We start from the raw sequence: 22,225 nt of genomic DNA, 5'->3' as shown, positions 1-22,225 counted from the left end.
ATATAATATGTAGGTACACTTTTTTTTCTTTAATATTATTATTCCTATTTATTTTTTCGCCTCCACCACTCTGATGTGATTATAATAAGATCACATCAGATTACGTTACTTAAAGCGCTGTGATCTATTACCTGACAATAAAGTTGATTGTTGTTCTCATTCTGAAGGATCTGGCTGATGTGTATGACGGACTCAAGCTCTCCCATGACGAAGCTCTGCAACTTGAGGAGGAAACAAGAGACCAGAGCAACTGTAAATTGTGGCGTGAGGTACGATCTGAGCGCATAACATCGTCCAATTTTAAGTGGGTTTGCTCCAGGCGCTCAGACTTTGCGGGTCTTGCCTCTGCCCTACGGAGACAGAAGTGCATCCAGACAAGCGACATGAAGCGAGGAATCGTGCTGGAGCCAGATTCACCCCAGTGGGTTTGTGGTGAATCCAACTGCCCCCCACCTAGGATGCTCACCTGACAGGAGAGTCACAGATATGACTGCAGACCCCTGCCATGGGCTTCTGGAAATAAAGTGCCCAAATAGGGACAGCTACAGGAGTTGCCCATATCTAATAGAAAGGGCAGATGGTGTATATTCACTGAAGCATGGCCATGAATATCACCATCAGATAATGGGTTAAATGGGACTGACAGGAGCAGAATGGTGTGATCTGTATGTCATGTGTAGGGATGATTACTGTACCATCTTGAGAGTCCACTTCGACCCAACATTGTGGGAGGACATGAAAACAGCACTTGATCAGTTCTTGTTTTGAGTATTTCCTCCCTACTCTTGGCTTGTAGATTGACATCCTCTCCAGTAGAGGGTATGCATATAGTGAGTGGTAATGTGATTGACAAAGTGAGTTTAATGTTGTTTAACATAGTTTAATACAGGTCCTCAGGACATTTCTATTTGCATGTATGGGCTGGGCTGTCAAGGCCAGAAAGGTTTTGGTATGATGTCACGCACGTAGCCTCTATGCCTTCGGCCTGGTGGAGACAATAAGAAGGGATAATGAAGAGGGCAAAAAGTAAAAAAAAAAAAACTGGTATGATTGTGAGAAAAAAAAAAAAACCAAAGTTATGTTTTCGTGGCCAGTTTATATAGCTAAGTTTACACAGAACTCTGTTTTAATGGGCTAAAGTAGTGGGCCCTGGAAATTCGTCAGCATGGCGCACACAATACCATAACTGGTTAATGGTCCCCAAGAGTGTGAGAGGAACAATACCATCAAAGATATGGTACCGCTTGATTCTCCCTATGGCTCGCTCTACATGTATTCTCAACCTGGCAATTTGTTGAGTGGTGGCAACTTCCACCGTGGTGAGTTGACCCTTCTGTTGGAGAAACGCAGGGATAACAAGTCCCACATTAATGGGTGACAACATATCCTGTATGAGGAAACCCTTATCGACCATGACCTCATCTCCCGATTCAAGCAGTGACAAGATACCAGACTGTCTGGTTATTTCCTTGTCGGAAATTGAGCCCTCATACAGATTACTGACAAATGTAATTTGTCCAGAGGGGCTCACTCCAATCAACCCATTGAGGGTAGTTCTCTCCTTGTAGTTTGAATACATCTCAGAGTTGATAACTTTAGAGCTGGGCCTAGCCATGTAGATCTCAGTACAGTCCAAGACAACCCTCGTTCTGGGGTAGTTGTCTTTAAAGCACTTTGGCATAAGTTCATTCACAGCTGATCTGTGGAGCCATACATTTAATGAACCAAACATAAAAAACAAGTAATTTGTCCATGTTATCAGTACTCTACTAACTGTAGACTGGTTCACATGAAAACGGTCTGCCAGTGATTGCTCAAACGCACCTTCTTTTTTGGATAACACAGATGCAGTGATTCTGTCCCACAGTACGTTCCAACTTACACTGCACTGTGAGGTTCTGAAATATAAGAACATTTTTCAATAAGTATTATTTTATTACACCAAACTGTGCCTCTTCAAGTCTAGCTTATTGATTTGTACAACAGATATTAATATTTGTATATGCAGTATAATATAATAATAATAATAATAATAATACCTAATAATATAGTATAAAAAGAAAAAACTTTTTCTATTGCTCACCTGAAATCCAGTGTAGAAGTTCAAAAGTTTAGTATCATTCTGGAACCTTTGAAAACCAAATTGTTCTCCTGGGTGAGGCGCTCAATCTCCTGCCGTGCTGCATCCATCTGCTCTTCTAACGGCAGAGGGAACTGGGAGTAGTCGTGGTCAGGATGGGGTTCCGGCTGAACATCTGCCTCGACACTGTGACACAAATCAGATAACATGAACTCCAAAAGAACAGTGCGTGCACACACACACGCACGCTCGCACGCGCGCGCGCCCATTCGCATCGAGTCTACCGAAGTATTAGGTGAGAATGTGACCTAAGAGATGTGGCTGTATTGTGTTGAATGCTGAGCTAAAATCTACAAGAAGAAGGTGTGCATAAGCTTTATTATTTATAAGTGTTTCAAAAGAAAATAGTCCAAGGCCAAAACTGCATCCTCTATACCCCTGTCACTCCTATAAGCAAATTAAAAATCATCCAATGAACAGCCAACCACTGCCCTCAACAGACCGATAATGATTTTCTCAAAACACTTCATGACTACTGAAGTCAGAGCGACTGGGCGGTAATCATTATCGAACAGTACACGAGTCCAGTGACTTTTGGTAGATGGGGCACCAAGCCTCCGCTAGCTCCTGGCTGCATGAATGTAGCAGCCGGCCACATATCCCGTCTGGACCTGAAGCCTTCCGGGGACATCTGTGCGAAAACATCTTCTGGACTTCATGTTGATCCACAGTAATTCCCAGATCACTGTGTATGGGTACAGACTCTAGGGCAGCTTTTTGTTCATGCAAGAAGTCAGCTGTTTCAAACCTTAATGCATAAAAGTTCTTTAATTTGTTGGCCTTTTTCTTCTCATTTGAAACACAAAGGCCTTTCTTAGCTGGAGCCATGCCTTCATAGATTCCCACTTTTTTTTGAGTGGTGTAAACCACTCCTACAACTGGCTTTTTTGTGCAGAAAAAATGAGCATGGTTGCTATGTTCAAAATAATTTCTGACGTAATGAAATCACACCCGGGTGAACTGGATGACCGTAGCAACCATGCTCATTTTTTCTGCACAAAAAAAGCCAGTTGTGAAATCACATCCGGGTGTGATTTCATTACGTCAGATCAGAGCTGATCAGGCTATATAATACCTTACCTTATATAATACCTCACATCGGACAAAAACTCCAGCTGAATCAACTTCATGGTCACAAATCATCACATCAGAAGACGACCCTACCAGAGTCAGACCTAAAGGCCATTCATTCTTTGAGACCCTTGAAACCAAAGATCTTTAAAGACGGTGGGAAGCCCAATAGACGAGACGCAAGACAAAGTCTTGTTCAACACCAAGAGAATATTAGATCACGGCTGCTCTTTGCCGAGACAGACCCTCCTGACCAGACCCCAGCCAGACCCTCCTGACCAGACCACAGCTCATAGCTGATTAGGCTATATAATATCTTACGTTATATAATACCGTACACCAGACAAACACCCCAGCTGAATCAACTGCATGGTCACAGATCATTTTCAAGGAAAAGAACATCAGAAGACGATACTTTCCATTCACATAAAATGAAACAACATAAAATTGACGACCCAACATAAATCAGAAGACGACCCTACCAGAATCAGACCTGAAGGCCATTCAGTCTTTGAGACCCTTGAAGCCAAAGATTTTAAAGACGGTGGGAAGCCCAATAGACGAGACGCAAGACAAAGTCTTGTCCAACACCAAGAGAATATTAGATCACGGCTGCTCTTTGCCAAGACAGACCCTCCTGACCAGACCCCAGCCAGACCCTCCTGACCAGACCACAGCTCATAGCTGATTAGGCTGACAAACACCCCAGCTGAATCAACTGCATGGTCACAGATCATTTTCAAGGAAAAGAACATCAGAAGACGATACTTTCCATTCACATAAAATGAAACAACATAAAATTGATATTAAAAAAAAAGCCACTCTGCTCCAAATTAAAACTACAGACAGAAGTGAAGAAGAAAAACGTCAAATTAAGCGATTACGAAATTCAATAAGAAGAGTAGAAAAAGAAAGACCAAAGAAGAAAAAGATCACACAGAAAGAAGTTAGAAAGAAAAACAGAGAAAGGATGACACTCGGAAGGACTAAAAGGAAGATACTTGGAAGAGCTAAAAGAACACCTCAACAAAAAGAACTTGAAAACAAAAACATTGTAACACACATCAGACCACAGCTGATCATGCTATATAAAACCTTACACCACTCAGTTCACACGGGTGTGATTTTTTTAATTAGAAGAGGAGCAGTAGGCCTCAAACTTCTCCTTCTCCTTCCGTTTAGCCTCCCCTATTTTGTGGTTAATCTCCCTCTGAATATTCTTCATAGTTAAAAAGTCCCCACTCTTGAATGCCCTTTGTTTCTTAATATCCCTAGATATAAAATTTCAAGGGATATTAAATCCCTTGAGATTTAATATCCCTTATCAGTTGATCAATCATCCACAACTTGTCAAGGTCATGTTGATGGCATTCTTGGACCATCATGAGTTCCTTACTTCCTTTCCTTAGGGTCAGACGGTCAACCAGCACTTCTACCATGCAGCAGGTCCTCAATTGCCTCCATGAACGGGTTCGGGTGGAGAGTCAGTAGGCCCCGGTGGCCGACGCAGGCTGGTCAGCGAGTGCACGAACACGGCTTATAAACAGCGCAGCGGGGTACTGTACAGCAGTTGTGAAGGTACCTGTCATGGTTGTGAACAGAGCAGCAGCTAGCTGCAGCCTGTGAAAACAAGCCCAAACTGCGTTTTGGTTTATAAACAGCAGAGCACAGTAGTAGTAGAACGTACCTGGCTGTCAGGACTCGGGAGAGCCCACTGCACACAGCACACTCGCCACTTCTGACTTCCTTCACGTAGCCCTACACACTCCACCAGAGCTGTTGGGGCCGGGGGAGGCGGGGCACATGTGTGCCTGGTGTGTGGCTGTGTGTGCTAGCAGCAGCCACCACCAGGCTCCACCAAACTTTGTTCAACTCAACTGTCATTGCATCTCTGTATGTATTAATACTTTTATTTTACCGACGGCACGGGTGGGCGGCCGTGTTCCCCCCTTGCCCTTTGGCCCCCACACAGTTGCGTTGTCTGCATCACAGTTACGCCCCTGGGCTGCTCCACCATGACAACATGTCCGCGCACACACTGCTGTGCCCACTGCATGACTGGCATGGTCAGATAAGATTAATATCCCAGCAAGCCAAATGACGTCATGTGTATACTCACATACAGTGTATGCACTCTGGCGCACGTCACATGCACTCTCACAATAATTTATGTTGGTTGAAATCAGGTGATATTCTGGGCCAGATATCTGACTAGTCTTGATTTGACATGATCTGGACCCAATAGAGACGTTACCAATTCGTCCAGGTCCTGACCATGCTGGCTGGGATCACTACGTATATATTAGTCTTGAATCTCTCTGATTTCTCTGGTTTCCATGCTAGCTCACTGCAGGCTCTGTCTCTTGGTTTCGGGATAGGGTTAACCCTAACTCCTAGCCAGAGGGGGCCTGGCACCCTCAGTTGCAAATTCTGCCCCCTCAGTTTAGGTTTTATGTACACATTACTTAAAGGGACACCCTTTTTGCAAAGAAATATATGTTTATGACCTTTAGAAGATTTAGAACACTTTCCTGGGGGGTCTTTAAGTGTGTAATATGTGGTTTTAGATATTTTAGATTTTAGCAGTGAGCCCAGTGTCTCTGATGTCATGGACACTGGGCTCACTTACTTCCTGGACTACAATTCTCATAATGCTTTGTTGCACTGCTCCTCCTTGTGGATAGGGGGAGGGCTGTCTTACTGAGACAACAGTCCAGGAAGTAAGTGAGCCCAGTGTCCATGATATCCTAGGACATCAGAGACACTGGGTGAAGTGTCCCTTTAACCAGGAATTTCAAATATTTTTTTGCTCCATGTTTGCACCACCTCCAGTTGCGTGACAGAGGGCAACAGAGGGTGTGCTACACGCCAGCCTGGAACAGAAGCAGTGGCAAGACATTGATACTGAATACAGAAAATACATTTCTGCAAACATAATACATGGCTAATTGCACCAAATCAACAATTGCAGGGTAACTATCCATTATGCGAAGGCATTAATTTCAGAATCCATTTGTGTTTCTGTATATGCAGCCATTTCAACACCTACTGCTCGGATGAGGTGAAACTGAACTGATGTTTTCCCCCATAATTGTCAATTAGACAGCTGTGTATTCAGAGGAAATTAAACTGCATTGTCGGTAGGTAGAGATGCTAAATGGGTTTATGAAGAGTTGCTTGATTGCCTCACTGACTGACTGACTGACTGACTGACTGGCTGGCTGGCTGGCTGACTGACTGACTGACTGACTGAGTTAGAGCAAGTTAGTGTGACTGTGTGAGAGAATGTTAAACCTTCTACATCATTAGAGTGGATTTTGGCAGCGATTAAAGCATTAAAATCCAAACAAAACAAAAAAACACCTGAAAAGACACAAGAAGACATAAGGATGAACAATGTGACAATAAAGGCCAGTACCTCCCTTTCTTTCAACTTGTTTTGTGTCTAAAAGACACAGGGTTGTGAAGTTCTTGAAAATGTAGCTGGCAATGACATCAGCTGCAGCAGTGAATTCAAGTTAATGGAAACAATAGCCTTTCTCTTCTTGGTCAAGTTTGAATGGTTGAAGGCAAAAGCATTTTCGGGGGTCCCCAGCCAAAAACGTTGCCTTATTGGACCGGTGCAGGACTCTGTTATGGACTAGTTAATTGAATTTAGATTTCCAAAGATGTATCTGTTGGAGATCTTGGATTGTCCGCAAGACTTCTTTAATTAGTGTGGTTGCCTATAGGCAAGCAGACTAATTAAATCATGCAATAACTCTCTATTCTCCTCTCTGATTGGCCAGAAATTCGGAACTCTTCCCAAGGCATTTGTGCGCTTTGCCTTCATCTGATTGGACAGTATATGGTGACATACCCAACTCACTTCTTCTATCTATAAAATTGAACAATATTCCTATAGAGATAGGAAACCACACTCGCAATTCAGCAGGATTACATATCTCTAGTTTTATTCCATTTAAAAAATGGTTGATGCTCAAGTGATTAAGAACACCAGAGAAGAATGACAGAAGGTTTTAAGGAATCAATCAAAGCATCCATCAAAGCAATGGTACAAAGTTTAATGTATACATTAGCATTGGCACTGCATAAAGACACAATCAAAGCATAGGTATATTTCAATGTCAATAATACACGCTCCATAGCAGGGAGAAGTAGAAGTTCAAACACAGGTGATCAAAGTGCTTTTGCTTTTTCTATTCCATTTGTTGTTGTTTGATGTGAATAGTGCTGTGGAGATGATACAGCATACGGCCGAGGAACATCAACATAGCATCAGACAAAAACATGAAAAGCAATGAAGTATGCCAATAAACATTATTGATGAGCAAATAAATACACAAGTCGATTGTATCTTTCATGTTCTTATACCCAGAGGAATGCAAATAAGAGTTTATGGTGTCTACGTGCGTGTGTGTGCCTGTGCCTGTGCGTGCGTGCGTGCGTGCGTGCGTGCGTGCGTGTGTGTGTGTTCGTGTGCATTTTTGTGTTCGTTCATTTTTTCCATTACTTACCCCACAAATAACTTTATATTATCACCCCAAAAAATACTTCCTTCTCTTCCAAATAAATGAATCAATATTGTTGAAGTGGATTTGTCAGTTAAAAACCTTTTTAAAATAGTAGAGAAGCAGTTTGTTGTCACCCATGCATTGCATACATGTATATATTGTACAGAGGTCAGCACACAGAATCACTTGCAGAGTGCATGCCAATGAAACAAGCAGAGCCGTTTTGTTTTCTCTCTTCCAATTAAACACTGCAGAGGAAACATAGATATTGTACTGTACTGTACTGTACTGTACTGTACTGTACTGTACTGTACTGTACTGTACTGTACTGTACTGTACTGTACTGTACTGTACCTCGCAAATTAACATTCAACCGCTCCTGATATTCCTTAGTCAATGATTCAATTTAACATTTTAATTTTTTCTTTCAATTCCAAATGGGCAGTCAATGGCTATGCCTGTAGAAAGAGTCCCACGATGATTGATGGTGGATATAATACTCAAACCCAGTACTTGAGACAATGTTTAGATAACTACTAACTGGACAATAGTCTTGCGCAGCCAGACAACTACACCACAATCTCGGAAGCTTTGGAAATGAAGAGAGGCAACATTCTGGCAATGTGAGACTAACTAGACAACTACAGTGAAAGTTGCTGCAGTCAAATGAACTGACAAAATAATTAAGTATCCAAAAATACAACTTTCCAAGTCCATTTTCTTTTTCATTTCAATATATTGCTGTATTGTACGGACATTGATACATTTAAAAAATATATAATTTAAAGTAGTAAGTTCTGATATTTTCAAAAATAAATCTCAAAACGCATCACAGTGTGACACGTTGTGAGCTTGTCAATACAGTATGTTCAATATTTTTTAAATAGGGCACAAGCGGTTAATTCATTGTTTTTTGTTGTTGTTTTTTTAAAGTTTGGGTCCCAGGGGTCCATTCCTAATTTCCTATAATCATGTAGTGTCAAGAGTAGAGTTAAAAGTACAATATTTGTCTTTGAACTGTACTAGTGGAGTGAAAGTCATAAACTTAAAAATAAATAAATAATAATAATAATAGATACAAAAAAAATGTCTTAACCCATTTTGTGCGGGAACCCCTTTTGGTGTTTTAAACATTATGTTATAATTTAGCTATTGAAAAATAGCAGATCTACAAGCTCGTAGTGCGCCACCGAGTGGCGCACTACGAGCTTGTAGGTCTGCTATTTTTGAAAAATCATGAAAATATTTATTTCAGAAAAATGGAGGATTTAGAAGATTTTTTTTAAATTTCGAGGTCAGGCCTAAATGGATTAAGTACAGTACTCAAGTAAATGTATTTCATACTGCCACTGCCCAATATCAAATCAGCACGACTCTGAGAACACTCAGGGCAGTGAAAATACATATTCACTCTGCATTCACAATCTCAGAATAATCATTGATTCACGTTGGAAAATCTGAACTTAAATGTTGCCTTGTTTTGTTTCTTTTTAGAAGAAAAGGAACAGTTGGGCTATAGATGCACTGAATCTTACGTATAGAGGCGCTGGCCAGCGCAGTACCAAGAACAGTATGCATCTTTAACATTCTGAAGTTTTTACAAACTAAGTTAGCGAAACAATATCCTTCAAAACATCTATTCTCCTGGCTGTCCTGTCTGATTTATTTTGACGTCAAGAAAGTTTGCCTGGGGAGACGGGACAAAAGGTACAAGAGATGAATCCTTCGTTTCGAAGTAAGGTAAGTTTTCAATATGCAATGTGCATGTAAAACAGACTCCTATGGGAGGCCGAAAGCCTTGAGAAACTGAGCAACATGGAAATAAGCAATATGGCATGACGCTTCATGTAAATGTGAATATTGGTCTTTTAATGACCACAATGTCAAGTGAAAGATACAAAGCAGACATGTGTTGTATGTTTGCTGTATGTACATTATGAGTCTATCATTATTATACATTTATCAAAGTAAACACTTATTTCCACATTTAAGATTATTCTATTATTAACGGCGATACATTTATGTCCAGTGACTGCTTGTCACACAGAAAAGCTGTAATTATACATTCCAAAGAATTCAATTAAAATATAAGTGGTGCCCGGTGGCTCAGCAAGGTAGTGCATGCTACATGCTCCTTGTGAGTCACGAGGACCTGTGTTCGAATGCCACTCCCGTCTCTCCCTTCAATCTGACCTTTATCGTCTAAGCCAGGGGTTCTCAACCCGTGGGTCGCGACCCCTCGGGGGGTCGCCAAATTATTTTAGGGGGCCCCCAAATTATTTTAAAAAAGAAATTAAAAAAAAAATTATTTTCACGATTTTTCAAAAATAGCAGACCTACAATGAGCTTGTAGATCTGCTATTTTTCAATAGCTAAATTATAACAATGCTTAAAACACCAAAAGGGGTTCCCGCCCAAAATGGTTTAAGGTTATTGTAGCAGTCAATTTATATTGGGGGTCGGGAGGGGGCGGGGCGGGGGTCCCGAGACATTGCCAAAGCATTTCCGGGGGTCCCCGGCCAAAAACGTTGAGAACCCCTGGTCTAAGCAAAACATTCCCCCTCAGAAATTATATCGACAACATATGTACTTAAAAATACACAATTTGTGATATTATGGGCAATGTCTTAGTTGCTCATTAACATAATGTAACAGAGGATATTAATACTATAATTTCAAATTTTCAAATGCAGTGAGCTGTATGGATATATACAGTGTATATATTTTACATAAGACTTATATCAGTAATAATAATAATAATACAATGATACAATCAATTAATCAATATAAAGAAATACAATATGAATACATTTCAATCTCTTTCCATTTGGAGAGATCATCTGATCCAATTACACACATGACAAAACAGATTTGACAGAATGAAATAGTGATAATCCTCTTCTCCGCCACGCTAAAGTAACAACAAATGTGGTAGCTTATCCTGGCGTCCAGGAATAGAGATTGCTGTAGCAAACATCCAAAACATCTTCACAAGTCAGTTCATCCCCATAGTTCCTTCCAACAGCAAAAGTTTCAAACTCTGGAAGTATATACAGTATATATGTCATGGTAGATGTAGAAAAGCAGGTGCATTGGGAAATGTGTACTGTACATTTCAGAATGAGGTGTTAATTATAATATTGTAAACCAGCCATGGTTACACTTGTCTTTTCAATAGGATTTTTATGATCTGAAAAGCAAGATCGGAACGCAGTTGTGTCAGCATCTTTGTCCACTGTCCGTTTTGATTATTTTGGAACTTGTATTTTGTGCGAAGAAGACGCAAGACATGATTTGTAGCTTGCAGACTTAGTTCAGTCAGATACGTATACTCGAGTGGCTTCATGCTATGCTCAAGGGCGCATACAGTACATATGCTCGAGGGGTTAATACGCTGCATTACTATGTGAGTGTATGCAGTGTTTGCAAGACCCACATGTCATACGCTGATGTGGCAGTCAGCTGACCAATTGGGCGGGGTATTTAAACTCACCTAAACTGCATGCATTCTTCCTGCCTGCCTTCTGCATATGGTTCCTGGTAGTTGTTATGCGATGTTTTGTCCAACCGCCACCCCAGCACCATCTATCTCCCTGAGCTTAATGTTTAATGATGGTGTTTAATTGTGCTGAGCAAAGAGAAAATGTAGCAGAGTCAAACGCCAAGATAATATATATGCACACTTGTATTCTTATTCTATAATAAATATTGGTTAAATCTATTTGTGAGACTGAACTATGTTTAATACATTGTGCCCACATACAGCACTGATACAGCAGCTGTCAAGTCAGCTGAGTAGAGGCCCTTGAGGTGAAGTCTGGCTCATCAGATCACAATGCAAGCAAGGTCCGATGACGGCGCGAACACGGAGCGAACGCATGATCAAACGTTGCATTGGAAGGACAAGTGTAACCACAGCCTAAAGATCTGCTGGGATGGGGTTAGAGGTTATGTTAGGCAAGGCAGAGCAAATGTACTGTATTTGTATAGCACATTTCAACAACAAAGCAATTCAAATTGCTTTACATAAAACAATAAGCATTAAGTAATTGCGTTAGAGAGCTACAGATTTGCCATGGGAAATATACACAATTACCGTTCCACTGGAAAATCTACACATTTAATTGTTTCCCCACTTTTCTACATGTACTATAACATATATATACAATACATTGCGTTGTCTGGTGGTGCGCGGCCCCCAACATCCTGCCACAGTTTAGGGTTATTTTCTTACTGTATGTTTCACTGTACTACCAGCCCATGCTTTTTTCAGTCTACACGTTGGTGCAGTTAGTTAAGGTCGGTGTGTCCGCCTTGCTGCGGATCTCCTTGACGTCATTGAGTGGGGAGTCAGTGGTGCCAATTTGGCACTTGAACACCTGTTTGTAGGCCTTCCGGAAGTTCTCCGACAGGAACGCGTAGATGACCGGGTTGACGGAGGAGTTGCTGTAAGCCAAACAGTGGGCGGCCACCCGCAACACAAACGAGGCTTGGGTGAGCGGGAAGGTCCCGAACTCCACCCACAGATGGACAATGTGGTGAGGTAACCAGGACAGGCAGAACACCACCACCACCACCAGTACCGTCTGAGCAGTCTGGGGGTGAAAGATGGAAAAGGAGGGGGTGGGGGAGAGACAGAGGTGTGTGAATTATCATACAGTAACCTATACAAAGGTTTTTACAGACACAATCAGTGTTGCTCTCAAGGATAAAAATGGTGCATCCAACTCATAATGACCAGAATCCTGAGAGGATTGATCACCACTATGAGCTCTGGATATGTACATTTCTTGCTCCTGACTGTATGTCGACCGCAACATGCAAGATAAATGCGTGCAGTTTATATACATCACATAACTTAGCATTGCACTGTACACAGGCCTAACCCAGAAATGCATTTCCTGTTTACAATTAGTCCATAATGCTGCCGCCGGGCACCTGACTAACACCAGGAGACAGGTCCACATGATCCACATCACCCCGGTCCTGGTTACACTTCATTGGCTTCCTGTTGCTTTTAGAATTGATTTTTAAAATCCTTTTAAAGGCACAAAATGGTCTTGCACCCCAATATCTTGTTGATCTCCTGCCCCTATAACCCTCCCCATACATGTAGGCCCTCTCCTAAAGGTTCCAGAGTAAACAAGGGAGAACAAGCCTTCTCTGTTCCTTCTCTGCCTTTTCCAAGAGCATCCGACAAGCGGATACTATCGCATCCTTCAAGTCTCATCTTGAAATATCTTTGGTCAGAAAAGCATTCCCCCTCCTGCCCCATTGAATGTTTGTATCAATTTTGTCTGTTGAAAATTTGTATCAATTTTGTCTGTTAGATTCTGTTGTTTTTTATGTTGCATCCTTTTCATTGTTTTGCTTCTCTTGCTTTGTTTGTGTGTAGATTTGCTGTGCAGCACATATAAATATAAATAAAGTTCAATGTCAGTTTAAACGGAAAAAGGAAGCGCTGCCTGCATGGGTTCAATCACAGTGGCCCACAACAGGTGCTCTTCAGTGGAACAGGTATACATAGAAGAAATATCCTCTTGAAGTCCTGAAAACACGCCGGTCAGCTGTTGCCTCGCTCATCTGTAAAATAAATCTATAATTTCACCTGATGATGGAGTGCCCCAGTATTTTTTCCTCCCTGCAGTCTGCCTCACCACAATCAGAACTTTGGTTCCTTTGGTCCTTCAATGTCAGTTAGAAACTGTATGCAATGTGTTTACCCTGCCATATTGTTTGTTAAGTGTCCTGAAAAAGCCAATTTCACACTTTGTGATATGCTGTCTCTGAGGCATTCCTGTAGAAGGCTGATTTACAGCTGAGTTAATTAGACCACAGCAGTGAAAGACATGGACTGTAAAAACACTGAGGAGCCTGAAATTAACAAAAAGTTATGCTATTGGCCTTCCCCGCTATTGCATTTAAGAGAAGCTCTGAATGATGAATGCATCATGTCACAGCGACTTCAGCTTGGCTGTCACCACACAGGTTAACTACTTCAAATTACATAACTGTCAGTATGGTTAATGGAGTCTGGAGGGCAGAGGGGGTGACGAATGAAGGAAGCGAGATGGAAAGAACGATGAATGGGTGTCATGCGTGTCAGCCTGCTGTATCTTAGCAAACAGTTTCAAACAAGTATTCTCACACACACAAAGAGGCAAGCATTTAAAGTTCCCACACTTGTGTGGGAGAAAGGATATTGAGAGGGCAATGTTTTGTTTGGCTAGCGCTAGCTGTAAGAACGCAGTCATGACTTCACCTTAAACCCTAGAGAGTCTTTAGTTATCTCAACAGTTTCACACTCACACGCGCGAGCGTACACACACACACACACACACACGGAACAGGGGGAGCGCGTTTTTCCGGCGATGGAGGCCGTGGCCGAGTCTGGGGCGTTTAGTGTTAGCCGAGTCCGGTGATAACACTAAACGCGTTGTCACGGGCCGGAATGGTAAATGGTGCATTTATATAGCACCTTTATCCAAGGCGCTTTACATAGATTGTGCATTACATTCACCCATTCACACACACATTCTTACACCGATGGCAGCGGAAACCATGCAAGGCACCAACCAGCACATCAGGAGCAATTAGGGGTTCAGAGTCTTGCTCAAGGACACTTCGACCCTAACTCTGGGAGAGCCCGGGTTTGAACTGGCAACCTTGCGTTTACCATCCAGCCACTCTACCCCTGAGCCATCGCCACCCCGGATAGGCAATCACTGGCCACTGGCGGGCCCTGGTCGGTCCGTCGGCCTCCCTTGCTTGTTTTAACCGGGGCCGCTGCACACTTGCCCCCAGCCTGGAGGGGCGCTAGCCCCTCCAACATCTGGCTTTTGGAAATTATGTCATATGGCAGCCAAATCTATGGATTTCTTTATGGACTTTTAATGTTTGTTTAGAAAACTAAATGTGAGGTCAGCCTATGGACTTTTAATGATTGTTTTAAACATAAGCACAAAATGTCATGAAGGCATCCTCTGTCTATGAACTTAACATCTCCTGTAAATAGGCTACTCAAATTGAAATTGCATGAGCAAGGAAATATGTTGAATCGTGACTTAATGTATCACTTCGATACAAAATGTATTGATCTTTGGCATCATTGAACCTAAAACAAATTTAAAAGTTTCATTCATCTATTCATTCATATATCGTTAAACAGGTATGTCATGTTGAGATGTATGTTTGAGTGTATAGGAATCCTGATGTGGTAATGTTTTTAAATAAATGTTGCAACTCATGGGGACTCGTAGTGATACATTCAAACAGCTTCAGAAATATTATTGTTATGATCATTGTAGCTCACTGTGTTAAGTCCATCCATCTGCCTGTGCTTACTTGTGAGATAATATAAACCTTTATTGCATAAATGAATGCATAATCAGGATAGAGGATTGAGATGGAAACTCTTCAACCTAATAAACAACTCCTTCTTAACCTGCACTATACACATCCATTCAAAATGCGTTGGCTGCCAATTAAATTAATTCCCCGCCTTTCATTCCCTCAGGTGATAAGTCCCCCAGTTCCTGGAGATAATTAGATTGTTATTTAGATTGTTCTCGGCTCATCAAATCATACAAATAACTTTTTGGACAAAGTGACTCAGCTTCACGTTTGTGCGTGTGTAGTGTGTGTGTGTGTGTGTGTGTGTGTGTGTGTGCGCGCGCGTGTGTGTGTGTGCGTTTATGTGTTTGTGTGCGTGCATGCGTGTTGTGCGTGCGTGCGCGTGTGTGCATGTGCTTGCGTTTGTGCGTGCGTGTATGTGTAAGCTGTCTCACTGTGTGTGCTTGGTGCTGATAAGAACTGGTCAACGTTTGTTGCAGAACTGCAGAGAAAGTAAGCTTGTTTTTCCAGCTGTCTGTCCCTGGCGAAGCATTTCACATAACGAGTTCCACACGGACCTTCCAAGGCCACAACATGGAGCTCACATTATGATCAATTCATTGATTCGTTTGATCTACAAAAACCTGTCCCTGCCCTTGTGCCCTTGAGACTTTTATTATGCAGTTGGCTTCTTTGATATTCATCGTCTACACAGCCTTTACTAATGTATCATGTACAGTTGTACACTACAGACAAGAAACAAATAGTGTGGACATTGTATTTTGAATATTTGCAATTGATTCAGCTTCGGTCATTAGGACTGCAACAATCCATTTTTGTGATTATTCCACCGATTACATTTTCGACTAATCAAATTATCTACAAAGTGGATATTTCTATTATGTTTTTTATACTGTATATGAATAATTTCTAATAGAGGGTATATGCGCGTGACATCATCATCAAACCCGGAAGTTATGCAGGAATGACAAATTGTCTGGCCTTGATAGCCCATACATCCAAACAGAAAAGTCCTATCATTTTGGGCGGGAACCCCTTTTGGTGTTTTAAACATTATGTTATAATTTAGCTATTGAAAAATAGCAGATCTACAAGCTCATAGCGCGCCACCGAGTGGCGCGCTACGAGCTTGTATATCTGCTATTTTTGAAAAATTTGTTAAAATGACATTAAACTCACTTTGCCAAGTCACTTTGCCACTCGATTTCCCATTCACGTTATGCATGTGCATACCCTCTATAACCACTTTAATCCCTGTTTGTCACACTATTGTGAAATAGCTGATCTACAAGCTCACAACACGTTTCATCGTGACATGACCTTTTAGATCGGTTATATGTTCACTATTTTTTTTAAAGTTTTCGAATTTTTCAGAAGATCTTTGCCTATAATGACATGCCCCAAATCGGGATTGATTTTTAATCGATTAATATGACTAGTTCGATTAACTGTTGCACTCCTATTTGTAATGACTCAATTCTCTTTACATTTTCTACATAGCCTACCTCTAGGATATAAATAAATGTATTGTAACTTTTGGCACCCTGAGCTGGAGTCAAACTCAAACCCCGATCTCCAACTCAGTAGACAAGGCAAGCAACAAGCCACACCAAGGCCTGGGCCATGGCTCAGTGGTCCAGGCACCTTGGCTGGTAATCCAGTCTGGCAGTGTGCCGCGGGTTCGACTCCCGATCCCAACGGCCTTTACTGCATGTCTTCCCCCCCATCTCTCTCCCCATTTCCTGTCAGCCTGCTGTCTGTCCCTCCATAAAATATATAAAATAAAAGGCAAAAGCCACAAAAAATTAACAAGCCACGTAGCCGCCAAGAGGCGCTGGGTCTTTCACAGGGTCGTTACACTATAAACATCTCATGTACTTTGTTGCTGTTAAATGAACCGTAGTCATCAGCCAACAGCATGCATGTTTGTTCATTTATTTTAGTCACTTCTTCCTTATACTCAGCAGCTGGAGTACACACTCATTATTTATAGTACAATTATTATCACAGAGGTAGGGAATATTGGAAAAATAATAATATTGTAGAAACACACTGGTGACAATGTCACCTATACAATAAAGCTGCCAGTGTCTTTCATTAATTTCCTTTTTTGCACCAGTTTATGAGAGTTAATGATTGAATGCGAAGTACACTTAGGTTGTAAGGGCCTTCCCTCAATTTCCTCTCCGGAAAATAGTCCTACTGAAAGATTGATACATGCTGTAATTCATATTTATGTTAACTCTTACATTAACAGGATATGGCAGTCTACCAGTGGTGGAAAAAATACTCACATTCTTTACTTAAGGTAAAAGTATCAATGAATACTGCAATGCAGAAATTCTCTGTTACAAGTAAAAGTCCGGTATTCAAAAATGTCTTAAGTAAAAGTACAAACGTATTTGTATCAAAATGTACTTGTACCAAAGTAGAAAGTAGGGGAGAGCCGCCACGGTTGTAACGCGTCATGGTTGTAACATGCACGTTAACTCTTGATTTGTCAACGCCATCATGACGTCATCGCATCAGTATATGTACAGCAACGTATACTCTACTTGCCCAGGAAGTTTCAAGTGTTTTCCTTCATCCTAGTGGAAGTTATTGACGGAAAACTGGCTTTTCTCAAAATGCATAAAAAGATTCACCTTGAGGTTCTGTGGTCTACAAATATTTTCTTTGATGTTGATGAGCTAAAATCCACATGGATGTCTGCATGCTTATGTTCTTCATTAGTTTGCATCGTTTTTAGACACTATGCACGTTAGTTCTGGTCTGTAAGCAACGCCAAAGAAGGACTTGCAAAGTCATATTACATATTACATATTTGACATATTGGCCAATATTGTGTTGAGTCAGCGTGTATTCTAAATCAGTTTAGGGTTGTATAACATTGTACAACGTTACTCAATCAATCAAACGTTTTATCTTTTTGTGTAATCAATGTATTTTCACATTGAACTGACTCAAATGCCCAAACTGGTACACCCGGTAATATTGAATAATTCCCTTATGTTTGATACATTTTCTCATCACATCCATGGTATTATATTTTTTACGTTGTTATATTTATGGCGCATGCCGGCCGTTAATCCCATATGCGCAACAAATGTAACACTGGAACAGCGTCCACTTTCGGTTAAATAACTCCCGACCTGTTTCATTATTGAAAAACTTGAAGTGGTTTATGATAGCAGACAGGTCCTTTGCCTGAAAATATTACATATGTAGATAAAAGGATCTCTGAGTAAAAGAGTGAAACGTGCAAAATGTTACAAACATGGCGGCTCTCCCCTACTCATTATACAGAATGTGCCTTTTTCAAATATTTTCAAATGTATAAGAATCTTTTGAAAATAGCACATCTACACACGCATTGTGATTTTGTAGATTGGCTAATTTTAATTGGCTGAAGTTGTTGTATGTTTTGTAATAAAAAGTCATTCATTTACAATATTTACCTCTGAGATGTAATGGAGTAGAAGTATTAGACATTGGAAATACTCAAGTAAGTACAAATACCTCAATAATTGTACTTAAGTAAATATACTTAGTTACTTTCTACCACTGCAATACACTACAGTATACACTAATCAAATGGCCAACAGTGGATTACTGGCACTTTGCAATACAAATGATCAGATGGCAAACTGTGTGTGTGTGTGTGTGTGTGTGTGTGTGTGTGTGTGTGTGTGTGTGTGTGTGTGTGTGTGTGTGTGTGTGTGTGTGTGTGTGTGTGTGTGTGTGTGTGTGTGTTTTGATTGATTGATTGAAATATGTATTAACAGTTTGCAGAATTACAGTACATTTCAAGCACAAACTCAATACAAAGACTGTTAACTGTGAGTGGACGACCCAATTAAGCATTACACTTGTTTACAAGAGGGTCCACCATGGACGCGTGCGTGTGTGTGCTCGTGCGTGCGTGTGTTGGTTGAGTTGAGAATGAGATAATAATCTATCTTTGATTACTTTGCCAGTGAGTGATTCTGTGAAAACTGTGAGACAAACACTTTGTCACAATTTGTCAGCCTGCTGTACACGTTGAATTAATTTGCCTTCATTGAGCTTTGTCCCTTCCTGGATCAACTCGTTGTCCTATGGTTATGTAATTTATTTTTCAATAAATGTTACATGATGTGTGATAATGCTTTGACGGGAGAGAGAGAGAGAGAGAGAGAGAGAGAAGCCCCTAACCCTTATGTGCCCAGTGTATTAATTATGAAAGTTAAAAATGGGGAAGCTGAAATAATTTATATAATTGATATTGTTTTATATTGAGCTGAATTGATTAGCTCTTAGCAACCTTTATAAAGTTATACCTTTATTTCTAATAAGCAATTTAATAATTCAGAATGATCATCATGATCATCATCTTATTCTATAGGCCTATTATCATAATATATTCAAATGTTTTTAACTGAAATTCATTATCCTGTCTATAAGCTCACCGTTTTCAACATTCTTGAACATTGAATCAGATTACGTGTGTTACTTGATCTGATTGTCATAGACTATTCACATGTAGTTACTCATTAATTATGTTTATCAAAATGTACTGTTGGCATGTTTAAATATACATACCTTTTTCTTTGATGCCTCTGACTTTTTGGACATGTGTCTTAGCTTTTTGTGCAAGTGATGTAAAACCTGCAGGCACAGACAAATAAGCATTACTGAACAAATGAAAGATACTTTGTATCAGGGTGAACAATTTGGGGTAATACAAGTAGGCTGCCTATTATGCTTACCTTTGCATAACAGAACGAGATCAGCAGAAGAGGCAACACATAACCAAACACAAAAGTGCACACCACATAAATCCTCTTCTGCGTCTGATTTGGCCATCCTTCCCAGCAAAAGGTATGATTATCTCGCTTAAATATGTTCTGGTAATACATCACGGGCGCAGCCATAGCCATGGATAGTATCCAAATGACCACCACTCCGATGAAGGCATGTTTAGCCACTCGGATAGAAGAGGACTTTCGGGAATGTACAATGGCAATGTAACGGTCCACGGACATGGCAGACAGTGTGAAGATGCTGACCAGCATGGAAACGGTGAAGAAATAATGGATGAATTTGCAAATGAAGGCGCCCAGAACCCACGTCGGCATCATGTAGATGGTTGACTGAAAGGGGATGCAAAACAGAAGGTACGAAAGATCTGCTATGCTAAGATTGAGGATGAATATGTTGGTCGTGCTTCGAGATTTGCCGGGCTTGTTCCGGGCCAGCACCGTGATCACCAAGGAGTTCCCCAGCACGCCGAGCGTAAAGATGATCCCGAACACCAGCAGCGTGACGAAATTATCCGTGCCGATCCCAAATAAAAGTTTTTCCTCCTCCTCGTCTATTCTGCTGAGGTTCCATGGTTCCTCTTCGTAGGGAACACCGACGAACTCTGACGAGTTCATGCTTTTCTCTGGTGATGCCGAACGACTTCAGACGTGGGAAATGTCACCAGTCTGTCTGTGCGTAAAATGCATGGCACGACCTTAGACTAGACACGACGCGCACGCCTGTCATGACATCGCTATCCTCCAAGCGTTCTGAGACATATCGTGGCAAGTTTTTACCCACAACCTTAGGCTAATGTCATATTTTCCACATATAGGCAAAAGCTTTGAAAAAGGCTAAAAGAAAAACACGTTTCCATAGCTCATCGAGACCTCTTGGGGTTAATCTATAAAGTTTAGGCCTACTTGTCCATATTCGATATTTTTATACGGAAAATAAAAAAATCTAAACATATTATACTTTCGTTCAGTTTATCCAAAGTCCGCCGCTCAGCTACTTTTGAATACTTGGGCACCTGATGCATCTGCACTGGCGCGCTGCTGAATGGATGAGAAATGATCTTCGCCTCGAGTTCCCTCAAATTATAGGAGAGGAGGGGATGGGCTGTGTAACGTCAGCAGCGCCGTATGACCGCCCAATGTGCCTCTATACTGGGCTGGCAGCTGGCTAAAATAGGCTATAACTCCAAGTTTGTTGTCTCCACCAGGCCGAAGGCATGGGGAGAGAAACGAGAGATTATGTTTTGTCCGTGTGTGTGCAAACTGTGCATGTGTCCGTCCGTCCATTACCAGCTAATCTCCGGCACCATTAAGACACAGTCAGGCATGCCGATTGTTTGTTATCTGTAACATGTTTTGTTGACAGGTAGAAACACTTTATGACGTATTAGTGTTTTTTATGTCATCTGACAGCAAGTGCGCGTAGGACTATTTATGAGCAAAAACAATGTTCCATGTCTCAACTGGTCCTTGTCTCTCTTATATGAAACTAGACCTGTGCCCGTCGGCACCGGTCTACTTGGGAACGATGACAGTTGAGGACAATGAAAATCGGGAATGCATACCCCACCCTTGTATAAAATGTTATATCCATTGTCATATAGCACCCTCTTTTAAACGTTTGTCTGTGTCCCTTTTGTGGCCATACATGGAGATCTCTGTACATCTGTCTGCCTAATGACTGTGAAAAGTGGACTGGTTAAGGAATCTTTTGGCAGGTGTGGGGTTGCCATGGCAGAGGCTGGGAATTCTACAGGTGAGGAGACTTATAGGCTCATTAGGTCCTCTGGCAGAGCCTGACCAGATAGTTTTGTGGCGTTTCTGGACAACCGTGTATCCGACCGACTCAAGGCCAGGCACTGCAGTGCACTCCCTGTGGTGTTGCACGCGTGTGTCAAATTTGAAGTCCGTGGGGTGAACTGTTCTCAAATTACGTGGATTACAGACGTACATACACACATATATGCACAGAGATGTGGTGCATTTATTGTAAGATGTTTTTCTGCTGCCTTATGTTGGCTTGGATGCAGCTGTGCTAGGAAATTAAATTACATAATGCTCAGCAAGACAGCGTCTTTGGCAACAGAAGCAGAAAAAAAACAAAAACATAATAGACCAAATGTGGCTGGGCCAAGGCTTACAAATTCACTGATTTCTCCTCAGATTGAGTGGGTGTGTGACGTAAGCATTTATGCCTGCCTGGTGGCGCAGCCATTTAGTGCATTTTGTGTTTATATTTACCCATTTCGTTTGAATTTCCTATATTTAGTTTTCATTATTATTGCAAAACATTTTCAAAAATCTAAAACAAAAAAGGAAGTCAAAGTTTTAGACACTTTCAAAAACAA

General features: G+C 41.2%; 1 protein-coding gene across 1 annotated transcript; it reads right to left on the bottom strand.

Moving 5' to 3' along the window:
- Positions 1 to 11,999: 11,999 nt before the first annotated feature.
- LOC306924244 (galanin receptor type 1-like) lies at positions 12,000 to 20,495 on the bottom strand (the record flags this gene model as incomplete). The annotated part of the gene is made up of 3 exons (XM_079502681.1): positions 12,000 to 12,320; positions 19,660 to 19,725; positions 19,827 to 20,495. 3 exons carry the CDS (start codon positions 20,493 to 20,495, stop codon positions 12,000 to 12,002), a joined length of 1,056 nt encoding a protein of 351 aa, XP_079358807.1.
- Between the last annotated feature and the right edge of the window lie 1,730 nt (positions 20,496 to 22,225).

This window comes from Electrona antarctica (genome assembly GCF_951216825.1).
Source record: "Electrona antarctica genome assembly, chromosome: 6".
Lineage (NCBI taxonomy): Eukaryota > Metazoa > Chordata > Actinopteri > Myctophiformes > Myctophidae > Electrona > Electrona antarctica.
Note: the sequence above shows the minus strand (reverse complement) of the source record. Positions and strands in the feature narration are given on the sequence as shown.